The sequence below is a fragment of the Bombina bombina genome, chromosome 3 (assembly GCF_027579735.1).
Source record: "Bombina bombina isolate aBomBom1 chromosome 3, aBomBom1.pri, whole genome shotgun sequence".
Lineage (NCBI taxonomy): Eukaryota > Metazoa > Chordata > Amphibia > Anura > Bombinatoridae > Bombina > Bombina bombina.
The window spans coordinates 983,534,950-983,562,314 of record NC_069501.1 but is presented as its reverse complement, the minus strand read 5'-3'; the positions used below and the strand labels follow the sequence as shown (position 1 = coordinate 983,562,314).

At 38.1% G+C, this 27,365-nt stretch overlaps 1 protein-coding gene across 1 annotated transcript in view; it reads right to left on the bottom strand.

Moving 5' to 3' along the window:
• The window catches only part of RDH5 (retinol dehydrogenase 5), a 100,585-nt gene that overhangs the window by 39,982 nt on the left and 33,238 nt on the right, over positions 1–27,365 (bottom strand). Inside the window, exons 2-3 of the mRNA XM_053704963.1 lie at positions 20,930–21,258; positions 7,654–7,912 (exon numbers count right to left, since the gene is read on the bottom strand). Coding sequence (XP_053560938.1) covers positions 7,654–7,912; positions 20,930–21,242 — 572 coding nt within the window. The 5' untranslated portion in view covers positions 21,243–21,258. The remainder of the gene's footprint in view (positions 1–7,653; positions 7,913–20,929; positions 21,259–27,365) is intronic.

The window sequence follows — 27,365 nt, the reverse complement described above, 5'->3', positions numbered from 1 at the left end:
AATTAATATCCTTAAATCCCAATGTTCGACTCTCTCTGACTTGGTGGTTAGATCACCATCGTATAGTTCAAGGGGCCTCTTTTGTTCGTCCAACCTGGACTGTGATCACAACAGATGCATGTCTTTCAGGTTGGGGAGCTGTCTGGGGATCTCTGACAGCACAAGGGATTTGGAAACCTCAAGAGGCGAGGTTACCAATCAATATTTTAGAACTCTGTGCTATTTTCAGGGCTCTTCAGGTTTGGTCTCTGTTGAAGAGAGAACCGTTCATTTGTTTTCAGACAGTCAATATCACAACTGTGGCATATGTCAATCATCAGGGTGGGACTCACAGCTCCCAAGCTATGAAAGATACTTGCTTGGGTGGAATCCAGCTCCTGTTTAATTTCTGCGGTTCATATCCCAGGTATAGACAATTAAGAAGCGGATTATCTAAGCTGTCAAACTCTACATCCGGGGGAGTGGTCGCTCCTTCTAGATGTGTTTTCTCAGATTGTTCCGATGTGGGGTCTTCCAGAAATAGATCTGATGGCTTCTCATCTAAACAAGAAACTACCCAGGTACCTGTCCAGGTTCAGGGATCCTCATGCGGAAGTGGTGGATGCGTTAGCAGTTCCTTGGTGTTACCAACCTGCTTATATCTTTCCGCCTCTGGTTTTTCTTCAAAGAGTGATTTCCAAGATCATCATGGAACAATCGTTCGTGTTGCTGATAGCTCCAGCATGGCCTCACAGGTTTTGGTATGCTGATCTTGTTCGGATGTCCAGTTGCCAACCTTGGCCACTTCCATTAAGGCCAGATCTTCTGTCTCAAGGTCCGTTTTTTTTCCATCAGGATCTCAAATCATTAAATTTGAAGGTATGGAAATTGAATGCCTAGTGCTTAGGCATAGAGGTTTCTCTGACTCAGTGATTAATACTATGTTACTGGCTCATAAATCTGTTTCTAGGATGATTTATTATAGAGTTGGAAGACTTATATTTCATGGTGTTCTTCTCATAAATTCTCCTGGCATTCTTTTAGAATTCCTAGAATTTTACTGTTTCTTTAGGATGGTTTGGATAAGGGTTTGTCTGCAAGTTCCTTGAAGGGACAAATCTCTGCTCTTTCTGTTTTATTTCACAGAAAGATTGCTAAGCTTCCTGATAGTCATTGTTTTGTACAGGCTTTGTACAGGCTTTGGTCCGCTGTTATTATTTTATCCCTCCCTCTCTAGTGACTCTTCTGTGGAGTTCCACATCTTGGATATTACTATCCCATACGTCACTAGCTCATGGACTTTTGCCAATTACATGAAAGAAAATATAATTTTTGTAAGAACTTACCTGATAAATTAATTTCTTTCATATTGGAAAGAGTCCATGAGACCCACCCTTTTTATGGTGGTTATGATTTTTTGTATAAAGCACTATTATTTCCAAATTCCTTTGTTGATGCTTTTTACTCCTTTCTTTACCACTACTTGGCTATTCATTAGCCAGTAACCGGTTTACAATTCATAAGGCACTGAGCACTGGAACTGGTGAACAGACTGTTGTTATGAATTTTGTAGGACATCCAGTATTGACGCTACAGATGATTCTTATAGATCATGTTCTTTTCCTTTGGCAGGTTGGAAACAGATGCACAATATTGCTGCAGAATTACTCACAGTGAATTTTTTCATGGACCGTGGTGCCTTGTGGACCCAACAAAGATGAAGAACAACAATGCTTTATTGATGCTGTGCGTGAGTATTTTAGCCCTGGATGACTAATACAGATTTCAATTGCATTTCCCTATTCTCTTTACCCCCTTTTAACTAGATGCACAATATATAGGTGCTAGAATATTGATCACACTAAAAATTAAATAAGTCTAAGTATTCAGGAGGCTGTTGCTAAAATGGTATTTATGGCAACCACTCCTTCACTTAAAAACAGGTCTAAACATTTAACATGGGCCAAACAATTTAAGAAATTTCAATGGAAGACTTGAAAAAGTCCTGTTTACTGACAAATAAAAATGTGTTGCAATCACAGAGTTTATGTGATGAGACGTCAGAAAAAGCAGTAAACTCCACAGTGTGTAGAACCTACAGGAATGCTAGGCCTTTCCTGTGGTTGGTAAATTGCATAAGGTCAAAGACAAGTATTATACAAGGCAATGCCACTGTTTCTAGCAAGATGATTCATTTCCCAGTATGAAAACAATCATAAACACACATCAAAGCTGTGTCAAGATGTATCTGTAGTCCAAGGAGTAGCAAAGAGTGCTGTTATGGATGATTTCCCTCCACAACCAAATCTCACCCCATTGAACAATTTTGAAAAATAAATGTAAATGATAGAAGATAAAACACATAGGGCCCCAATGATCTAAAGGTCTCTGGTCACACGTACTTCTATTCCCTGGTGGAATAATCTAAAGACACTTTTTACCCTGAAAACAGGGTGTGTAGCTAAGGGGCGTATATGGCATTTTGGTATGGGAAGGAGATGCATTCATTACAAAAGTGCACAATAAAAATTGTAGTTTTAAAAATTATACAAAACGAATAACTGAACCATTCACATAAAAATTGTTTAAGTGAATCAAAAACAAAATTGTAAAATTTGTATGTAAATTACAGTGGAATAAATCATAATAAATATACACAGCATCAATCATAATTTAAGCACTAGGGGCCCCATCCGATATGCAGCGTCACCCGCAAAAGCCGGCGACGCCAAATTTTGCGCGGGTTTGGTATCACATATACGACGTAACCTAGAAGTTACGCTCGTATATTTTTGTCTTTGGCCGTAGTCTTTTGGCCCATAGACAGGTATACCAAACCCGCGCAGTTTGGTATCCAATATACAGCGTAAGGACTTACGTGGTGAAAATGGAGAAATCTTACTCCATTTTCACCTCGCCACAAATTGCAGGCGTAGTAAGCCTTACGCTGTGTATTGGAGCCCCGTAGCTCCCTAAACTGGCTGCTAAATAAAACCTAACACCTAACGCATGCGCAATGTCTATCTACCTGTCAACCGCGAACTGCTAAGTAAAACCTACCACCTCACGCATGCGCAATGTCTATCTACCTGTCAACCGCGATCCCCCGCCGCAATCCCTAATAAAGTGTTTAACCCCTAAACCGCCGCTCCCGGACCCCGCTGCCACCTAAATTAAATGTATAACCCCCTAATGTGAGTCTTTACCATGCCGCCATCAATATTACCTACCCCCTAATGTGAGCCCCTTACATCGCCGCCATCTATATTACCTACCCCCTAATGTGAGCCCCTTACACCGTCGCCATCTATATTACCTACCCACTAATGTGAGCCCCTTACACCGTCGCCATCTATATTAACTACCCCTAATGTGAGCCCCTTACACCGCCGCCATCTATATTAACTACCCCCTAATGTGAGCGCCTACCCCGCCACCAGCTATATTAAAATTATTAACCCCTAATTTAATCCCCTTACACCGCCGCCAGCTATATTTAAATTATTAACCCCTAATCTAATCCCCCTACACCGCCGCCACCTATATTAAAATTATTAACCCCTAATCTAATCCCCCTAAAGTAATCACCTCTATTACCAGCCCTTAAAAGGGTCTTTTGCGTGACATTGCCCCAAAGTAACAGCTCTATTGCCAGCCCTTAAAAGGGCTTTTTGCGGGCCATTGCCCTAAAGTAATCAGCTCTTTTACCAGCCCTTAAAAGGGCTTTTTGCAGGGCATAAAAAGTAATCAGCTCTTTTGCATCTAATCTAAATCCCCCTACACTGCCACCACCTATAATAAATGTATTACCCCCTAATCTAATCCCCCTACACCGCCGCCACCTATATTAAATAGATTAACCCCTAATCTGCCCCTCCTACACCGCCGCCACCTATATTAACCCTAATTATATTAGGGTTAATATAGTTAATATAGTTATTATATTATATATATATTAACTATATTAATCCTAATTATATTAGGGTTAATATAGTTAATATAGTTATTAGATTATATATATTAACTATATTAACCCTATCTAACCCTAACTAAATTCTTATTAAAATAAATATAATTAATATTAATATTATTAATTAAAATATTCCTATTTAAAACTAAATACTTACCTATAAAATAAACCCTAAGATAGCTACAATATAATTAATAATTACATTGTAGCTATTTTAGGGTTTATATTTATTTTACAGGTAACTTGGTATTTATTTTAACTAAGTACAATAGCTATTAAATAGTTAATAACTATTTAATATCTACCTAGTTAAAATAATTACCAATTTACCTGTAAAATAAATCCTAACCTAAGTTACAAATACACCTACACTATCAATAAATTAAATAAACTACAAATATCTAAACTAAGTTCTCCATGTCTACTTGTCCTCCATTGCAAACTTTTACATAGGAGGGAACTATGTGAGATAGCTCGCCACTCGCAAAAATAATTCTATGATAAGACTGCTCCTGAGAGGTGTTTTTCATAATTTTCCTTGCAAACATTTGGTCCTCATGCCTGAGTGACATCTCAAGACTCTCTCTGGGAAGATCTAAAGGAATGCTAGAAAAATGTGGATAGTCAGATTTAAAACAATGATAAAGGCAAATGGTGGCAATATCAAATATTGATAATGATTTATTTCAGTGTGTACTAACACATATTTTTTACTTTTATTAGAGGAAATTATGTCATTTTAATTTAGAATTACTGTATATATTATATATTTTATCAAACAAATTAGTTTTCTGAAGATGCCAAAATTAAAGCAGATTATGGTAGCAGACACAGACTTTTGGACCCTACTATATATCAGTAATAAAGCACTGCTTTGGAAAGTAGACATGTGCGTTTAGTTTCGTTCCGAATCGAAATTAGGACGAATTAGCCAAATTTGGAGATTCAAATCGATTTGAATTTCCAAATTACCCTAGTAACTTAACTAAACTAATCCGAATGCATTTGTAACGAATAAATCTAAATTAGTTCTGATTTATTTGTTACATTCGAATGGCCATGGACTAATCACAATTCAGTATAAAAATTAAATTTAGTGAGATTTAGTGAGATAGAACAGTGAAATAATTCCGTTTGTGTAACTTGGAACAATCTGAATCAACATAACACATACCGAACTTCCAAATTTACGAATCGAATCCAAAATAAATACATCCAAATTTATTTGAATCTGAAACAAATACATTCGAATGTATCCGAATTCGAATCGACCCAAAACAAAAATTGAAAAAATCCGAATCAGTCCGAAACAAATTTTTCCGCTGTCCACATGTCTATTGGAAAGGACCTGCACACAAATATTTGTTAATGCATTTATTAAAATTCTCCTTTTGTTTGCAAAATTTGCATTGTTTTGCAGTCGAGAGACATACGCCTAGATTTAGAGTTTTGTCGGTAAAGACCCGCAGTGCTAATGCTCCTTTTTTTTCCAGCGCACCCTTAAGACAACGCTGGTATTTAGAGTTGTCTGAATGGCTGCTTTAGCCTCAGAAAAGGGAGCGTTGAGCATAATTTAGCTCCACTTCAACCCTCAATACGGTAGCGGTAAGCTGGAAAAACGTGCTCGTGCACGATATCCCCATAGGAAACAATGGGGCTGAGCTGGCTGAAAAAAAAACTAACACCTGCAAAAAAGCAGCGTTCAGCTCCTAACGCAGCCCCATTGTTTCCTATGGGGAAACACTCTCTAAGTCTACACCTAACACCCTAACATGAACCCCGAGTCTAAACACCCCTAACCTTACACTTATTAACCCCTAATCTGCCGCTCCGGACACCGCCCCAACCTACATTATAGCTATGAACCCCTAATCTGCTGCCCCTAACATCGTCGACACCTATATTATATTTATTACCCCCTAATCTGCCCCCCCCCAACGTCGCCGCCACCTACCTACACTTATTAACCCCTAATCTGCCGACCGGACCTCGCCGCCACTATAATAAATGTATTAACCCCTAAACTGCCGCACTCCCGCCTCGCAAACACTATAATAAATTGTATTAACCCCTAATCTGCCCTCCCTAACATCGCCGCCACCTACCTACAATTATTAACCCCTAATCTCCCGCCTTCAACGTTGCCGCTTCTATAATAAAGTTATTAACCCCTAAACCTAAGTCTAACCCTAACACCCCCCTAAATTAAATATAATTTAAATTAATCTAAATAAATTTACTATAATTAAATAAATTATTCCTATTTAAAACTAAATACTTACCTATAAAATAAACCCTAATATAGCTACAATATATTGCATTGGTCATGCAATCGATGTGTAGAATGTTTAGAGTTTAGAACCCAACCCTGCAGTTAAATTGCAGAAAAAGTAATATAAGTGCATCTCAATTTTTTCACTATGCACAATTACACACGTTATTAGTAATTACATTTGAATTTATGTCAACATAGTACAATAGGAATAATGTAGAAGGGTTTGAAAGAAGATAAAAAGTTCATCGACTTCAACCTTTACAGATTTTATTTGCTCTATGTTTAAAAATAATGATTTGCCTTTAATGATTTGCAAACTAATTGAAAACCCTGTAGAGTATGTTTATCCTATCTGGCTGGGTGACAAGTAAGTTCAATGTTTATTTTGGGTGGCTGGAGACAGATTGTAGTGATATAGTTACAGGTGAGTCAGTCATGTCTCAGGCACCTACATTTTTTCACACAATAAAACATTTCACCAAATGTATACAGTCTGTTTCATTGTTTTAATTAAAATACAGTGGTTTATATTGATTGAAATCATTCCAACATGTATTATCATTTTAAAAGGACTTTACCTATTATTTATTTTTTTAACTTTGTTTGTGCAGTGTCCATTACTTCCTGTCACAGCCCAACAAGGGGGTAGCGGCCTCTACAGGAAGGCAAAGAAGGAGCTTTCTCTTTGTAAGTGGTTGCTAGGAGACACATGCTCTAACTCCTGTTAGTTTCTTGCTTATGGTCAGTAGAAAATAACAACAAAACTACTATGTACAAATACCACTCTTCCTCTCTCTGACCACTAATTTACTCTTCGTCTCTCCCTATGTCTCTCTCTCTTTCACTCACTGTCTGTATAAATATATATATTTTAAAAATCTTCTAGAGCAGTTTGAACTGACAATCTTTTAAAATTTTATTATATTTAATTTTACTTTTTTTTACTAAAGGAGCACTGTTTCATATACATTTAGCATATTTGTTAGCATGGACTCCTTTAACTTGTGTGCTTTGGAAAACTGGATATCAATTCATTGTTCAATAAATTAATTAAAGGGACAGTAAATACTAAAGGGACAGTAAATACTAAAAAAACTTTGCAATATTTTTTATTTTGTTTGCCCCATTTTCTAGTAATATGTCAGAAAATTAAGAGTTTTCCAATTATGGCAACTAGAAAGAAAAATGGACATTTTCAAAAGCCTAACCCTGCTACATATATGTACCTTATTTGGCTTCAGCATAGATTATAAAATAAGGAACTTGAAAACAATTAATATTTTGCTAAAATAATGACTGTGGCTAGCCTTGTCTACCCCAGTAACAATTCTTGATTGGCTCCTCCAAGTGGTTATTATTACATTTATATAGATACTAGATTAACCTGTAATTTAAAACGATAGTTTGTGTCATGCTGTGCGTACTGTACCTTAGACTGTCAGAGAATGCTTCCACTGCAAATTTTGAGACACAGTACCCGCCCCCATTTGCTGAGAGTCTCCCAAGAATGCTGGCCATATTCACAATGCGTCCTTGGGCCTTCTTTAGCAGTGGTAAAAATGCCAGTGTCACTGCAATTGTCCCAAATGTGTTGACCTCCATCACTTTCCGATAGTCTTGTACAGTCATCCACTCGGTGGGTCCAATGGGATTAGCTATGCCAGCATTATTAACCAACCCATATAAACCTATGCAGACGATATGATCAAATGACATCATTAATTCATGTAAAGCTTAACCATTTTGTTGCCAATTAAGTATCATCTTGTGTCAAAAAGAAATATAATTTGTGTACCTGAAATCTGTAGGATATAAGAATGTGACAAGAAATAATGTTGGGAGCTTTTTTTCAATTTGACTTTGTTTCTGAATTAAGGGTCGATACCAATCTTTCCTTTTTTCCCTAATGTTGGAAAAACAGAAAGATATTTATTTTTTCTGTTAACAAAGTGATCACAATCTTTTCAAGTCAAACAAAGCCAAGATTGTTAACTCACACGAGATTTGATCTCCATTTTCCTGCAACAGCACTTGGAATCACTGAAATCCCAAAAGGGTTAGTGGAGTATGTGTGGGTTTTGCAATTGGATAGAGTAGTGTTTATGAGAAGTGTAACGATAAATGCAACCTATCTGACACTGTAAATCATGAAACTGCTAAGTAACAATGTCTAAAATATCACCAAAAGTTCCAAACCTCACTGTACAGAACTAGGTTTGTCTTTGTAGAATATCTGTTACTGTAAGAAGATGGCGACATGAGGTTCTAGATATTGTAAATCACTTTTTTTCAAAACACGATTTTTGAGACTTATGTTTACTGTAAAAACCAGTGAAAAAGATCTTGGTTACCAATAAACAAAATGGAATGGCAAGCTGTTAAATCCCGGTTACAATACATGAATGATGATATACCCATTTATGATCATGAAATGAATGTAATTTAGCATCACGAAAATGCTATAGCGAATCATGTCCACCCGGCATCTCTAAATGCATAGGCTGTTGGCATTTAACATTGCACATGCATTTCTTGTGAAATGCTTGTGCAATGTCGCCCCCTGCAAATTCGCGGCCGCTAGCAGGGGGTGTCAATCATCTCAATGGTATCTGATCAGGATAATTGCAGTCCGCCACCTAAAAGATGGCGGACAAGTTAAGGAGCAGCGGTCTTACAAACGCTGCTTCTTAACTGCCATTTCTGCGAGCCGGAAACTTCGGGCAGATAAAGCAGCGTTTGTTGCTTATTAAATTCGGCCCTTGATGTCATCTTGTGTTTCCTGCAGAACTTGTCAGCTGTGACCACGTATCTGTCCCACCCACTACCAATGGACTGTAAGATAGTGCTGAATATAGATTTATTTAATCTAGGCCATATATTGATATATATAGATCTAAAATGGCGTCTGTGATCATTTCAAAATGTATTGCACATACTCAAGATAATAGAATTAGTCAAGACCATCTTGGAGTACTCACAAACATGTCAAAAAGGCCAGTTTTGCACTTCATAAACACCATTTGTGTGTTAAATTTGATGTTTACATTTTGTTGTCCAAAAAATGTGCTGTTGCTGCATTGAATGGGCGATTTTCCCACTATTTGCTTGAATCCTATCTGAACTTTATTTCAATACGGAAATTATGTTATTGCTTGAATTGTGATCACTCAGAACTTAAAAGAAAAAAAAACAGATTGGAAGCAGAAAACGTGCTGATAAATGGGTTTCGGAAAGACTCAAATCGCCCCAATTAGTTACTGATACTAAAAAGGGAAAGTATTTAGATGTGGGATTGTAAGAAAATCAGTCACATATTTTCACTATTAAAAGGGATATTGTAGTCATTTTTTCTCTTTGTTTTATCTAAAAGGGGGCATTTCAAAATGTAGGTTAGGTCTGTAAAAAAAAAATCATGTTCCTAAGTTTTCGTGTCACACACGCAGGGGCGACATCAGTATCCATGGTACGATGTCTCTTTGAATCCCTTTAATGGGAGAAAAAACACATTGTAATTGCACAATTTTTCTGCAAATATCTTTATTGAGTTATAACCTTGCTTGCTGCAATTTTTTAAAAAAATCCAAACTCCACCCACCATTTAACTTATTTATAGGCCAGATTACAAGTGGCGCGCTAATGATAGCATGGGACACGATAAGAAATATCACAGGACCGTCCTAACATTAGTGTGCCACTTGATATTATACGTCCATGGTAAATTCCATTTACCAGAGAAGGGTTAGCATGGCGACATCGCTCTAGCGCAACCTATACTTTCAATGGATATCGCAACCACACTAATTAGCGTTTATATTACAAGTTGAAAGTTATAGTTTGTGCTTGAGCATAAGACAAAACTGTGCTAGACTATTTAGTGCAACCTGAGACCTGAAGTAAAGTGTAAGGGTTAAAAAAACAATTAACTAAACAAAAATATATATAAAAAAAAATAAGTATTACACTCATATATACACTTTTATTTAAAAAATATATATATAAATTTGATATTGATAAAAAGGTTTTAAAAGGGTTAAAAATGGAAATGATATATGGCAAAGTGTTTGACTGGAAAGGACTCCATTGGCTCCATTTATGAAGCAGCGGATGCTGCTTCGGAGTCCCATCGTTTTCCGGCTCGCTTGAAACGGAAGTTAAGAAGCAGCAGTTGTAAGACCGCTGCTTCTTAACTTGTCTGCCACCTTTTAGGTGGAGGATTAAAATCATCCCGATCCCGATTTTTTTTTTATTTTAAAATATATATTTCTTTGTATATATATATATATATATATATATATATATATATATATATATATATATATATATATATATACAATATATATTTATATATCTATATCTATATATTCATATAGATGTATAGGTAGAGATTTATATTTTACAAAAAATATTAATAAATATATATACAGTACATATATATATATATATATATATATATATATATATATATATATATATATATATATATATATATATATATATTGTGGAAAGGCCACTGCAAATATGGCAGGCAACTATATTTTGTATGAAACGTTTCTTTAATAAAAGTAAAACAGTATTTTTCCAGAGTCAGGGTATACTTCCCCTTTAAATGAAAAATGCTTTTCAGCAGGAACAGAAAATACAAAACAAAAAGACCTACTCCTGTTAGGAGACTGACTAACAGTAGTTTCCCTAACTACTATTACTGGTCCAGCTACTCTGGCCCCAGTGAAAAACAAACAAGCATTCACAGATTTTACAAAACAAAACAGTTTTCTCAACAGACCTTTAACTTCCATGCAGACAGGTCCTTTACAGGTCTACACATGCACCATCCCAGTGCAGCCTGATACTGAGACCCCTACCTGCTTTCTCAGAGCTATGATATAGCTCTGGGCCTAATTTACAAGGAACAGGTGTACTAGCTAACAGAAAAACATTACCACTTAACAACCGGGATAGATTTCTCTTTGTAACCTCTGACTGATATACACATGGTCCTGTACCCTGAAACATATCCCCCTCCCCAGCTTAACACAGGCGTTTGAAGCGGCTACCGCCATCAGGGCATGTGCCCTCGAAAGGGCATCAGAATTTCCATGAAGAAGACCTGCGTTGTGTCTCACCACAAAAGTAAAAGGTTGTAAAGACAAGAACCACCTGGTGATTCTTGAGTTCTTGTCCCTGTTGGTGTGCATCCACTTTAATGGGGGCATGATCAGTGACAAGGGTAAATCGCCTGCCCAATAGATAATAATGGAGCGTTTCCAAAGCCCACTTAATTGCTAAGCACTCCTTCTCTATCGTAGTATAGTGCTGTTCCTGGGGCAACAGTTTCCTGCTCAGATAGAGAACAGGATGTTTCTCATTCCCATCATATTGAGAGAGTACGGCACCTAAACCAACCCCAGACGCATCTGTCTGGAGGAAGAATTCCTTACTAAAGTCAGGAGCCACAAGGATAGGCTCTCCACAAAGTGCTGCACGTAGATCAGCAAAAGATTCTTCAGCTTTGCTGTCCCACCTTACAGTGTTTGGGCTCCTTGTTTTAGTAAGGTCAGTGAGGGGAGCTGCCCTTGTGGCAAAATGGGGAATGAACCTCCGGTAGTAGCCTACGATACCTAGAAAGGCTCTGACTTGCTTCTTCCTCAGTGGCCTTGGCCAGTGCTGTATAGCTTCTATCTTGTTAAGTTGGGGCTTTACCATTCCTCTCCCAACCACATATCCCAAGTACTTAGCCTCAGCCAAACCGATAGTACATTTAGAAGGGTTGGCTGTCAGCCCCGCCTTTCTAAATGTGTCCAACACTGCCTGCACTTTTTTTAGTTGGGAATCCCAGTCTGAGCTATGAATGATCACATCATCCAGATATGCAGCAGCATACATGGCATGAGGTCTAAGCAACTTGTCCATCAACCTTTGAAAGGTTGCTGGGGCTCCATGGAGTCCAAAAGGCATTAATTTTATTGAAATAGCCCATTGGGCGTAGCAAATGCAGTTTTCTCTCTGGCCTGCTCTGTTAACGGTATTTGCCAGTAACTCTTTGTCAGGTCCAAAACAGAGAGAAATCTGGCCTTTGCTAGTCTCTCTACTAATTCATCGACCCAAGGCATGGGCTATGCATCAGACTTTGTGATCTCATTTAATTTCCTAAAGTCGTTACAGAACCTGATATACCCATCAGGTTTAGGCACTAGTATGATTGGGCTTGGCCAATTGCTACTACTACTGCTGAGATCTTTACTAGTCTTCCTTGCACAAAAACCTCTACACTGATAGTTGGATATCGTACAGTGCACCCATGAATACAAAGCACTCCCATTGTTTTATGTTTTTGTACATTAGCAGGCTTGATTAAGCCACCTGCCCCCAAAGTCAAGGCACTACCAGAGTCAATTAGTGCCCCTATTGCTTGATTGTTCATAAGCACTGTAACTCTATAGGTATTTGAACTTTCCACCAGTCCAGCTAAATATAATAGTCCACAAAAGTTTATAGGATCCTCCACTAGTCCACACTGCATCGGTTCTGCGAGGTTAGGACACATTGCCCTAACATGTCCTTTTCTGACACACTCAAAGCAGATTAGAGTATTTCCACCGAAGCGATCCTCTTTAACTGTAGTGCGGTCTCTAAAGTCTGTCCTTTGCAAAGGCACTCCCAATCCAGACTCCGCTTCAGGCTCACCCTTTCGGGGTCTTGGCCACGGAATCAAAGCAAATGCCTTAGCGGAAGACTTTTCAAAGTCCTTTGCAGACAGATATGGTTCTACTTGAGCTACCCTGCTATCATAGGTTGTGGGGTTTCCTTGACTGACCCATTCACGTAGACCATGGGGAAGCTCTCTCAAAAATCTGTCTAGCATCAGGGTCTCCACGATTTGTGCAGGACTTTGACTCTCTGGTTTGAGCCATTTCTAAGCCAGATGAATTAGATTGAACATCTGTGACCTGGGAGCCTTTCCTTTATTAAATCGCCATTTATAGAAGAGCTGAGCTCTTACAGTCACTGTCACCCCCAACCGGGCCAGAATTTCAGCCTTTAATTTTTGGTAATCTGCAGCAGCCTCCTCTTCTAGGTTGTAATAAGATTTTTCTGCAATTATACCGGCCCACTGCTCTGGAGGCCAAGCTTCACGGGTGGCCGTTCATTCAAACGTGAGCAGGTAGGTCTCCACATCATCATTTGGAGTCATTGCTGCTTGCTTGCATCCTGCTTACCCCTCCAGCTTGCGCAGGTACCCTTTGGGTACTAAGGCGTTCCAGGATCTCTTTCTGTGTTTCACTTAAAGCTCCAATTTGTCTAGCTAGGAGCCTGTTAGTTTCCTGTTGGGCTGCTACAGAAGCTGCAGCTTGCCTGTTAGTCTCCTGCTGCACCGAAGTAGCCAGTAGCAGGGCCTTTACAATATGCTCCATTTTTTTTTTTGTGGGTTCCGTACCTTTAAGGCTCTTGTATCAGTTAAGCCGGTGCGACACCAATCCCACTGCTACCACAATTTGTGGAAAGGCGACTGCCAATATGGTCAGGCAACTGTATCTTGTATGAAACTTTTCTTTAATAAAAGTAAAACAATCTTAAACGCTATGTTATTCCTCACCTAGCTCCTACTTTTTGGGTAAAAATTCTTATTGTTATGATATGACGGTAAACTGTTATGTTATGTTTTTATTTGTTCACCTAATGTCTTGAATTGAAAATAAAAAGAAAACATAAATAAAAAAAAAAAGTAAAACAGTCTTTTTCCAGAGTCAGGGTATACTTCCCCTTTAATTTAAAAATGCTTTTCAGCAGCAACACAAAATAAAAAACAAAAAGGCCTACTCCTGACTAACAGTAGTTTCCCTAACTACTATTACTGGTCCAGCTACTCTGGCCCCAGTGAAAAACAAACAAGCATTCACAGCTTTTACAAAACATAACAGTTTCTTTCATGTAATTGGCAAGAGTCCATGAGCTAGTGACATATGGGATATGCAGTTCTACCAGGAGGGGCAAAGTTTCCCAAACCTCAAAATGCCTATAAATACACCCCTCACCACACCCACAATTCAGTTTTACAAACTTTGCCTCCTATGGAGGTGGTGAAGTAAGTTTGTGCTAAGATTTCTAAGTTGATATGCGCTTCTCAGCATTGTTGAAGCCCGATTCCTCTCAGAGTACAGCGAATGTCAGAGGGACGTGAAGGGAGTATCACTTATTTGAATACGATGATTTCCCTAACGGGGGTCTATTTCATAGGTTCTCTGTTATCGGTCGTAGAGATTCATCTCCTACCTCCCTTTTCAGATCGACGATATACTCTCAATTTACCATTACCTCTACTAATAACTGTTTTAGTACTGGTTTGGCTATATGTGGATGGGTGTCTTTTGGTAAGTATGTTTTCATTACTTAAGATACTCTCAGCTATGGTTTGGCACTTTATGCATTTATTTAAATTTCTAAATATATGTATTGTACTTATATTTGCCATGAGTCAGGTTCATGTATTTCCTTCTGCAGACTGTCAGTTTCATATTTGGGAATGTAAACATTTTTAAGAAATGTATTTCTTACCTAGGGTTTAGTCTTTTTTCAATTGACTACTTCTTGCAATTGCGGGTATTAGGCCCGCGGGTGCGTCAAATGCTAAACTTTATTTTGGCGTGAAAAAGTACGTTTATGACGCAACTTCGTCATTTCCGGCGTCATACGTGACGCCGAGACCTTTCACACGGCGGCGTCATTAGTGACGCAAGTGTGTCATTTCCGGTCATTTTTTCATTATTTCAATACCCCTTGTTTGTTTGCCTCTTGCTTTTTGCTTTCAGAGGCCTATGCTATTGCATTTTTTCCCATTCCTGAAACTGTCATATAAGGAAATAGATAATTTTGCTTTATATGTTGTTTTTTCTCTTACATTGTGCAAGATGTCCCATTCTGATCCTGTCTCAGAAGTTTCTCCTACCAAAGCTAAGTGCATTTGTTGTAAAATTGTAGAAATTATTCCACCGAATGTCATTTGTAATAGTTGTCATGATAAACTTTTACATGCAGATAGTGTTCCCATCAGTAATAGTACATTGCCAGTTGCAGTTCCTTCAACTTCTAATGTGCATGATATACCTGTAAATTTTAAAAAAATTGTTTCTGATTCTATTATGAAGGCTTTGTCTGCATTTCCACCTTCTAATAAACGTAAAAGGTCTTTTAAAACTTCTCATTTAGCTGATGAAATTTCAAATGACCAACAACATAATAATTCATCCTCTTCTGATGAGGATCTATCTGAAACAGAAGATCCTTCCTCAGACATTGACACTGACAAATCTACTTATTTATTTAAAATAGAGTATATGCATTCTTTATTAAAAGAAGTGTTAATTACTTTGGATATTGAGGTAACCAGTCCTATTGACGTTCAGTCTCTAATAAACGTTTAAATGCTGTTTTTAAACCTCCTGTGGTTTCCCATGGGGTTTTTCCCATTCCTGAGGCTATTTCTGATATGATTTCTAGGGAATGGAATAAGCCAGGTACTTCTTTTATTCCTTCTTCAAGGTTTAAAAAATTGTATCCTTTACCAGCAAAATCTATAGAGTTTTGGGAAAAAATCCCCAAAGTTGATGGGGCTATTTCTACTCTTGCTAAACGTACCACTATTCCTATGGAAGATAGCACTTCCTTTAAGGATCCTTTAGATAGGAAGCTTGAATCTTATCTAAGGAAGGCCTATTTATATTCAGGTCATTTTCTCAGACCTGCTATTTCTTTGGCTGATGTTGCGGCTGCAACTTTCTGGTTGGAGAATTTAGCGCAACACGAATTGGATTCTGACATATCTAGCGTTGTTCGCTTACTGCAACATGCTAATCATTTTATTTGTGATGCCATTTTTGATATTATCAAAATTGATGTTAGATCCATGTCTTTAGCTGTTTTAGCTAGAAGAGCTTTGTGGCTTAAATCCTGGAATGCTGATATGACATCTAAATCTAGATTACTATCTCTTTCTTTCCAAGGTAATAATTTATTTGGTTCTCAGTTGGATTCTATTATTTCAACTATCACTGGGGGAAAAGGAGTTTTTTTGCCTCAGGATAAAAAACCTAAGGGTAAATCTAAGGCTTCTAATAATTTTCGTTGCTTTCGTCAGAATAAGGAACAAAAACTCAATCCTTCCCCCAAGGAGTCTGCTTCCAATTGGAAGCCTTCCTCAAATTGGAATAAATCCAAGCCATTTAGGAAACCAAAGTCAGCCCCTAAATCAGCATGAAGGTGCGGCCCTTATGCCAGCTCAGCTGGTAGGGGGCAGATTAAGGTTTTTCAAGGATTTTTGGATAAAATCTGTCCAAAATCATTGGATTCAGAGCATTGTCTCTCAAGGGTATCGAATAGGATTCAAAATAAGACTTCCTGTGAGAAGATTTTTTCTCTCACGCATCCCTGTAAATCCAGTAAAAGCTCAGGCTTTTCTGAAGTGTGTTTCAGACCTGGAGTCTTCAGGGGTAATCATGACAGTTCCTTTATTCAAACCTATTCATTGTACCAAAGAAAGAAAATTTATTCAGACCAGTTCTGGATCTAAAAATTTTGAATCGTTATGTAATAGTACCAACTTTCAAGATGGTGACTATAAGGACTATTCTGCCTTTTGTTCAGCGAGGACATTATATGTCCACAATAGACTTGCAGGATGCATACCTTCATATTCCGATTCATCCAGAACACTTTCAGTTTCTGAGATTCTCTTTTCTAGACAAGCATTACCAAGTTGTTGCTCTTCCATTTGGCCTAGCAACAGCTCCAAGAATCTTTTCAAAGGTTCTGGGTGCCCTACTATCTGTAATCAGAGAACAGGGTATTGCGGTGTTTCCTTATTTGGATGATATCTTGGTACTAGCTCAGTCTTTACATACTGCAGAATCTCACACGAATCAACTAGTGTTGTTTCTTCGGAAACATGGTTGGAGGATCAATTTACCAAAAAGTTTCTTGATTCCTCAGACAAGGGTCATCTTTTTAGGCTTCCAGATAGATTCAGTGTCCATGACTCTGTCTCTAACAGACAAGAGACGTTTAGAATTGGTCGCAGCATGCCGGCTCCTTCAGTCTCAGTCATTCCCTTCAGTGGCTATGTGCATGGAAGTTTTAGGTCTCATGACTGCAGCATCGGACGCTATCCCCTTTGCTCGTTTTCACATGAGACCTCTACAGCTTTGTATGCTGAATCAATGGTGCAGGGATTATACAAAGATATCAAAATTAATATCCTTGAATCCCAATGTACGACACTCTCTGACATGGTGGATAGATCACCATCGTTTGGTTCAAGGGGCTTCTTTTGTTCGCCCAACCTGGACTGTGATCACAACAGATGTGAGTCTTTCAGGTTGGGGAGCTGTTTGGGGATCTCTGACAGCACAAGGGGTTTGGAAATCTCAAGAGGCGAGATTACCAATAAATATTTTAGAACTCCGTGCAATTCTCAGGGCTCTTCAGTTCTGGCCTCTGCTAAAGAGAGAACCGTTCATTTGTTTTCAGACAGACAATATCACAACTGTGGCTTATGTCAATCATCAGGGTGGGACTCACATTCCCCAAGCTATGAAAGAAGTATCTTGGATACTTGCCTTGGCGGAATCCAGCTCCTGTCTAATCTCTGCGGTGCATATCCCAGGTGTAGAGAATTGGGAGGCGGATTATCTCAGCCGCCAGACTTTACCTCCAGGGGAGTGGTCTCTCCATCCAGATGTGTTTTCTCAGATTGTTCAGATGTGGGGGCTTCCAGAGATAGATCTCATGGCCTCTCATCTAAACAAGAAACTTCCCAGATACCTGTCCAGGTCCAGGGATGTTCAGGCGGAAGCAGTGGATGCGCTGACACTTCCTTGGTGTTATCAACCTGCTTACATCTTTCCGCCTCTAGTTCTCCTTCCAAGAGTGATCTCCAAAATCATCAGGGAACAGTCTTTTGTGTTGCTGGTGGCTCCAGCATGGCCACACAGGTTTTGGTATGCGGATCTGGTTCGGATGTCCAGTTGCCCGCCTTGGCCACTTCCGTTACGGCCGGACCTACTATCTCAAGGTCCGTTTTTCCATCAGGATCTCAAATCATTAAATTTTAAGGTATGGAAATTGAACGCTTAGTTCTAAGTCATAGAGGTTTCTCTGACTCAGTGATTAATACTATGTTACAAGCTCGTAAATCTGTCTCTAGAAAGATTTATTATAGAGTTTGGAAGACTTACATTTCATGGTGTTCTTCTCATAAATTCTCCTGGCATTCTTTTAGAATTCCTAGAATTTTACAGTTCCTTCAGGATGGTTTGGATAAGGGTTTGTCTGCAAGTTCCTTGAAAGGACAAATCTCCGCTCTTTCTGTTTTATTTCACAGAAAGATTGCTATACTTCCTGATATTCACTGTTTTATACAGGCTTTAGTTCATATTAAGCATGTCATTAAATCAATTTCTCCTCCTTGGAGTCTTAATTTGGTTCTGAAGGCTTTACAGGCTCCTCCATTTGAGCCTATGCATTCTTTGGACATTAAACTACTTTCTTGGAAAGTGTTGTTCCTTTTGGCTATCTCTTCTGCTAGAAGAGTTTCTGAGCTATCTGCTCTTTCTTGTGAGTCTCCTTTTCTGATTTTTCATCAGGATAAGGCAGTTTTGCGGACTTCTTTTCAATTTTTACCTAAGGTTGTGAATTCTAACAACATTAGTAGGGGAATTGTTGTCCCTTCCTTGTGTCCTAATCCTAAGAATTCTTTGGAGAGATCCTTACATTCTTTGGATGTGGTAAGAGCTTTGAAATATTATGTGGAAGCTACTAAAGATTTCAGGAAGACTTCCAGTCTATTTGTTTTATTTTCTGGTCCTAGGAAAGGTCAGAAGGCTTCTGCTATTTCCTTGGCTTCTTGGTTGAAACTTTTGATTCATCAAGCTTATTTGAGTCGAGTCAAACCCCGCCTCAGAGAATTACAGCTCATTCTACTAGATCAGTCTCCACTTCGTGGGCTTTTAAGAATGAAGCTTCAGTTGATCAGATTTGCAAAGCAGCAACTTGGACCTCTTTGCATACATTTACTAAATTCTACCATTTTGATGTATTTGCTTCTTCGGAAGCAATTTTTAGTAGAAAAGTTCTTCAGGCAGCTGTTTCAGTTTGATTCTTCTGCTTTTTGATTTAAGTTTTTTTCTTTCAAACATGAAAATAAACTTATTTTTTTGGGTTGTGGATTAATTTTTTCAGCGAAATATCGCTGTTTTTTATTTTTATTCCCTCCCTGTCTAGTGACTCTTGAGTGGAAGACTCCACATCTTGGGTATTGATATCCCATATGTCACTAGCTCATGGACTCTTGCCAATTACATGAAAGAAAACATAATTTATGTAAGAACTTACCTGATAAATTAATTTCTTTCATATTGGCAAGAGTCCATGAGGCCCACCCTTTTTATGGTGGTTATGATTGTTTTGTATAAAGCACAATTATTTCCAAATTTCCTTTGTTGATGCTTTCTACTCCTTTCTTTATCACCCCACTGCTTGGCTATTCATTAAACTGAATTGTGGGTGTGGTGAGGGGTGTATTTATAGGCATTTTGAGGTTTGGGAAACTTTGCCCCTCCTGGTAGGATTGTATATCCCATATGTCACTAGCTCGTGGACTCTTGCCAATATGAAAGAAATGAATTTATCAGGTAAGTTCTTACATAAATTATGTTTTTCTCACCAGACCTTTAATTTCCATGCAGACAGGTCCTTTACAGGTCTCCACATGCACCATCCCAGTGCAGCCTGATACTGAGACCCCTACCTGCTTTCTCAGAGCTATGATATAGCCCTGGGCCTAAATAACAAGGAACAGGTGTACTAGCTAACAGAGAAACATTAACCACTTAACAACCGGGATAGATTGCTCTTTGTAACCTCTGACTGATATACACATGGTCCTGTACCCTGTCACTATATATATAAATATATATATATTTTTTTTTTAAATAAAAAGAAAATTTTCCTCTAGTGAAGAACATAGGAATTTAAAGTATTCCTAATTCACCTTCAGCTTTAGCGCAGTTGATAATAACAGAAAAAATAGAATAAATTGAAAAGTCTTTCTTCAGCGTGCCCATAAAAGTCTATAGGAAGGAGTTAGAGTGGTTGCAATATCCAAAGTCCTGAAATTAGTCTTTTGCTCACATGCTAACTTTTTACTTTCAACTTGTTATACTGCTGCTAATCCGACTATGCTAATTTTTTAACCCATTACAAGGATTAGTTAGTGAAGCTCTGCATCTTCACACTGGACGCAGCCATCTTGGAGCTTATATTTGTTTTGTAACTTTTAAACTGTGTAAAAAACTGCAAAAATGTAACACTTCTGCTCTCTATTGTGTGAGCTAAACTGAAGTAAAAGGTGCAGCTGTGAAAAAAAAGTGCCCTGCTCCTATCACAGGATGCAACAATACATAAGCTATAAGATGGCAGCGCCCAGTATGAAATGCAGCGCTTTAGCAGCTAATTCTGTAATGAGTAAAAATAAGAGAACAGCTTTAAAGAGAGCTACAGGTACAGGAGGGAAAACAATGCCATTGTGAGTAGTAACCCTTCTACCGTGGTTGTACACATTTTAATGTCCCTTTAAGTTGCTTACACCAGTAAGTTGCTAGGCCAAGCCATGCATATCATTCATCATATATTAAAGAGTTTTGCTTTTTTCTTACCTCTGTCTCCCACCTCTGTCTTCACCCATTCTACTGCCTTAGCGATGCTGTCTTGGCTGGTAACATCTACTAAGGTGGTTTTCAGACCCAAAGGACAAGCTTTCTGCAGGTCGTCTGCACCTGACTGTGTGAGGCATCCTGCCAAGACCTGGAAACCCTTTCTGCTCAGTCGTTTAGCTAGCAGGTTCCCAAATCCTGTGTCACAGCCAGTGATGAACACATGCTTGTCTGAAAGTCCGGAGATTGTCTGTCTGTCCCTTAGCAGCCACCAAATGGCCCACGCCATGGCAAACAGAAGAACACAACACCACATCTAGACGTCTCAAAGCCTATATGAATGACAAGAGTTACACAGCACCTGAAATAAAAGTAATCATCAATCTCAATTCACAGAAAACTGATATTTGAATTTATTTTTAATATTGAAACTATATATATATATATAGCAACAAAACAATCATCATTGCATGTTCCTCTGTCATAATAAAATAACACTCCTGTCTTTAGTGTACAACATTTATCATCTGCTTAATCTTTTCTTCTACTTTTGTCCTTTCACTGAATTTGCTGGCAATAATAATTTCCATTATTTAATTTAATCACACATACATTTACCTTTAAGACACTTTCCAGATGTAATTTGTACCTCACAGACTATGCGCCATTTTGAGTTTCTATGTTTTTATTGTTATTCTTTAAATATGTGATTAAAATACAAAGTATTAGTCTGCAAACAATAAAGGTCTTACTGTCCATCTGTATAATTGTATAGTCAGCTTTCTATACACTCTAGCATGCCCTTAACTTTCCAAACTTTATTTTAGTATTGCTTAGCAACCTTCCATTACATAATATGTGTAATTCATCTTTTTAGTCCACTCATAAAAGTGTACTTCTGAGTGTACTTAAAGATATCCATGGTTTTTTGTTTGTTTTTTTACAAAATCTTAATTGAATGTAAGGATGCTGTTTGTTTGTTTTAAAGTAGGCCGTGAAAGATCCAGTCAATCAGGTGCCATATAATCTGATCCATAATCCTCAGTGGGAGCGCACTCTTATGTGCTAGTTGCCATGGTGAAGAGAAGAGCTTTAAACTGGAGTATTATTATCTAGCCCATAGACATACAGTCAATATTATACACCACAGACTTATTAGTTTTAACATTTTATAGTTTTTTTTTTTTTATAGGGTTAGGGTTGCCAGCTGTCCTCTGGACATACCTGTGGTCACAATGTTAGGTGGGGTCACACAATGCGCCTGCAAAACCCACATCCCACCATGTATATTTTTCACAACCAAGCAGTCATTGTACCCCTTGGCTGCCAGTAACATTTAAATAAATAATTTTACTTCATTGATTGCTAGCAATTCATGTAAACAGTGGTGATTTGATCCCCTTGACTGCCCCTCACATCTATCTGCTTCATATACTGTATATGTAATGCATTGAGGCATAGTAGGCATTTTATATTTAGCTAACACTCAGGGACTTTATAAAACTGGATATTTAAGTGCCCATTATTTTTGTAAATATTTTCTTAGACAGCCTGCTATACTACTGGACACCCTAGTTTTATTACTGCAGAAGACCTTCATGTATATATGGAAATCAATACCTCAGTAAAATGCACTGCACACTCTCCAGCTATATGCAGCTAGAACCATAATGCTGATGATACTTTGCCATAATGAATACAGTTTTGCTGCAGTTACATTATCATTTACTGTTCAAGTGATGTACACAGTCCACAGCACTTAGACAAAAATATTTTATGAACCTTCCAAATACATTATACATGTGATCAGCCTCTTACCATCTTCCTATATTAAAGGGACAGTAAAGTCAAAATTAAACTTTCATGATTCAGCTATTTTAAACAACTTTCCAATTTACTTCTGTTATCAAATTTGTTTCGTTCTCTGTGTCGCTAACCCGACACTGCGCTAGATTAATTGTGCTAACGCCTAAGGTGCGTTAGGAATCTCTATGTAGGAATATTTATGTTCTTATAGTATCACTGTATTTTTTAGTCCAATAAGGTATACCACTACTAATTTTATTTGAAACTAGACATTAGCTATTTTCTCTGTTGAATCACGATACTCATGCAGAGAGGTCCAACATTTTAGTATTAAAATCTATTATTATTATTACTGATTTTTTCAGCATTGATATTTTGCGTTATAAATTTTATTTGCGCCCCCTTTTCTCTATCAATTCTCTTTTTTACATATCCTTTTTTACCTAGGCTGGAGGGTGTGGGGACTCTCCGACCCTGGTAGATAGATCAGGGCTGCATTTAATATTGATTCTATTATTAGTCTTGAAGGATCGTAATTGCACCATATGCACATTTCTTCCTTTTTATATATATATATATATATATATATATATATAAACAATCATCAATAAGCACTCACTGGACTTACATTTCGGGACCACACAGTGTCCCTTCTTCAGACAAACAGAACCCTTTTCAAACCAAGTCTTGAGTACACTACAAACACAAAAACAGACCCCCCCCTCAGGTGAATTAATCACACCAAAACACATCCCTTTTATTGTCATATGACCGCTATATACCAATCCATGTTAACAAAAACATCTCATCAACCCATATGTATATACTGTATATTATAGATCCCCCACTATCCTTATCCTATACTTAGTTCATCATATCACTGATACTTTCTTATTCATATTATAATACACTTAGTAATTTTCCTTTATCAATTAGCATACCCAATATCCCAACTATTACTCCTATTAACTCGCCGCCTTCCTGGATTGCTCATAGTGAAGCAAAACTGTGACGTTCTCAAAACTCCACTTTCTCCTATTTCTAATTGGATAATATGATTATGATGTTACTCAGTTAGTAAACATCTCCAGTCATGGCTTCAACCTCACAGAGTGATAAATAGGACAACACTGTCATTCTTTACAATTAACGCTCTTACTCAATTCACTAGCGTTCTAATTTGCAATCCCCTCAGATTAAACCAACTACCGCGCTTCCTAAGGTCGATTTATCGACATCAGGGTTGTTCAAAACATATAACAGCCTGATCGCTCATAATAACTTATGTAGTACAGGTGACATAATGTTTAATAGTGTATGTTTTAGTTTTTATAGGATGTTGAAATAAACTGTCTTCCAACATACTGTTACGTGTGATGCATTTTAAACATCTGAAGCACCCTTTCTTCTTCCGAATTGTAGTATTCCTACTGTAACTCTGCATCGGATCTGTGTCCACTAAAATATGTTTTAAATTCTTCCCACATCTGTACGCCATCTTTAGGGTTCCGAATCTTTCAAATTGTAGCTGGGGATCTGTAGATAGCAATTTCCAATTATCTCAAACTGTTCTGGTGTATTCACTTTTATTAGGAGCATATTCTGTAACAAATGTCAATCTCACTTGTTCATCTTCATCTCCCCCATGGGCCAGATGTATCTCTGATCTTGCCTCCATACAGGCCTCCGCAATAATTTCTTCAACAATGGCGTACAGATGCGGGAAGAAATTAATACATCTTTTAGTGGACATGAATCCAATATAGAGTTACAGTAGGGACACTACAATTCAGAAGAAGAAAGGGTGCTTCAGATGTTTAAGTTGCACCACCTGTAACAGTATGTTGGCAGGCAATTTCTTTCAACATCCTATGAAAACAAAAAAAAATCCACTATTAAACATTATGTCACCTGTACTACAAAATTCTTTATATAGTTATTGAATTGCTCCTATGGTTTGTTCTATGTCGGAAAGATGACAGATGATGCTAGAACACGGATGGCAAATCATAGGTCAGCCATCAGGACAGCTCTGAAAAAGGGTAAATCAGAACAACCTGCGGCACAACATTTTGTAGAAATGAGCCATTCCGTGAAGGATCTGAGATTTTTGATTATTGACCATGTGCCACCACTGATCCATGGTGGGGATAGAGCTAAATGACTCTTACAGCTGGAGTCTAGATGGATAAATGAATTGAATATCCTTGTCCCCAATGGATTAAATACACCTATGGGATGACAGTGCTTCCTATGAAAATCTTCTGGGGCTCAGATTGTTCTTCATTTGAATACAATGGAGACGTTAAGGTCTAAAGTGTCTTCTACAAGGAGAGAGTTACATTGGGTATACATATATGGCAGGGTTTACCCTATTTTTGTTCACTCAATATTTGTTCCCTCTATGGGGCCCATTTATCAAGTTCTGGACGGAGCTTGAGGGCCTGTTTTTCTGGCGAGCCCGTTTGTCTGACAAAGGGGGTAAAACACCGAAAAGTTACATTAAAAGGTAACACTGAAAATCCTAGCGAGTGCATCCTTTCTTTGCTTGATTCTATCTACACCGTGGAAGCACCTTGGGTAGCTGTTTACTTTGAACCGTGAGTGCTGGCCTACTGGATATTATATATATATATATATATATATATATATATATATATATATTTGTATGTATGTGTGCACATACATATTTTCACATATTAACACATAAATACACATGTATATACAGTGGGGCAAAAAAGTATTTAGTCAGCCACCAATTGTGCAAGTTCTCCCACTTAAGAAGATGAGAGAGGCCTGTAATTTTCATCATAGGTATACCTCAACTATGAGAGACAAAATGTGGAAACAAATCCAGACAATCACATTGTCTGATTTGGAAAGAATTTATTTGCAAACTATGGTGGAAAATAAGTATTTGGTCAATATCAAAAGTTCATCTAAATACTTTGTTATAAATCCTTTGTTGGCAATGACAGAGGTCAAACGTTTTCTGTAAGTCTTCACAAGGTTGTCACACACTGTTGCTGGTATGTTGGCCCATTCCTGATGCAGATCTCCTCTAGAGCAGTGATGTTTTGGGGCTGTCGCTGGGCAACACAGACTTTCAACTCCCTCCAAAGGTTTTCTATGGGGTTGAGATCTGGAGACTGGCTAGGCCACTCCAGGACCTTGAAATGCTTCTTATGAAGCCACTACTTCATTGCCTGGGCAGTGTGTTTGGGATCATTGTCATGCTGAAAGACCCAGCCACGTTTCATCTTCAATGCCCTTGCTGATGGAAGGAGGTTTGCACTCAAAATCTCACGATACATGACCCCATTCATTCTTTCATGTACACGGATCAGTCATCCTGTTCCCTTTGCTGAGAAACAGCCCCAAAGCATGATGTTGCCACCCCCATGCTATGGTGTTCTTTGGATGCAACTCAGCATTCTCTCTCCTCCAAACACGACGAGTTGTGTTTCTACCAAACAGTTCTACTTTAGTTTCATCTGACCATATGACATTCTCCCAATCCACTTCTGGATCATCCAAATGCTCTCTAGCATACTTCAGACGGGCCCAGACATGTACTGGCTTAAGCAGGGGGACACGTCTGGTACTGCAGGATCTGAGTCCCTGGAGGTGTAGTGTGTGACTGATGGTAGCCTTTGTTACGTTGGTCCCAGCTCTCTGCAGGTCATTCACTAGGTCCCCCCGTGTGGTTCTGGGATGTTTGCTCACCGTTCTTGTGATCATTTTGACAACACGGGGTGAGATCTTGCGTGGAGCCCAAGATCGAGGGAGATTATCAGTGGTCTTGTATGTCTTCCATTTTCTAATTTATGCTCCCACAGTTTATTTCTTCACACCAAGCTGCTTGCCTATTGCAGATTCAGTCTTCCCAGCCTGGTGCAGGTCTACAATTTTGTTTCTGGTGTCCTTCGACAGCACTTTGGTCTTCACCATAGTGGAGTTTGGAGTGTGACTGTTTGAGTTTGTGGACAGGTGTCTTTTATACTGATAACAAGTTCAAACAGGTGCCATTAATACAGGTAATGAGTGGAGGACAGAAGAGCCTCTTAAAGAAGAAGATACAGGTATGTGAGAGCCAGAAATATAAATATAAATATAATAAAATACTTATTTTCCACCATAATATGCAAATAAATTCTTTCCAAATCAGACAATGTGATTGTCTGGATTTGTTTCCACATTTTGCCTCTCATAGTTGAGGTATACCTATGATGAAAATTTTAGGCCTCTCTCATCTTCTTAAGTGGGAGAACTTGCACAATTGGTGGCTGACTAAATACTTTTTTGCCTCACTGTACATATATTTAGACACACACACACACACATATATATATATATATATATATATATATTAATATTTATTTACACACACACATTGGCGTCCTTCCCAGTCAAATGTATCAATATTAAAATTATATTTTTAATTTAATTTTTTTTTATATGAGAGTTATACTTTATATCAATATGTTTTTGATGTGTTTTGCGATCTTATTTATTTATTTTTCAAACCCAATACATTTAACTTCAGTGCTCAAATTGCACTAATTCTTCTAGCGCAATTTCACCTTGTACTCAAGCGCAACCTATAGCTTTCAACTTTTAACAACAGCTTTAT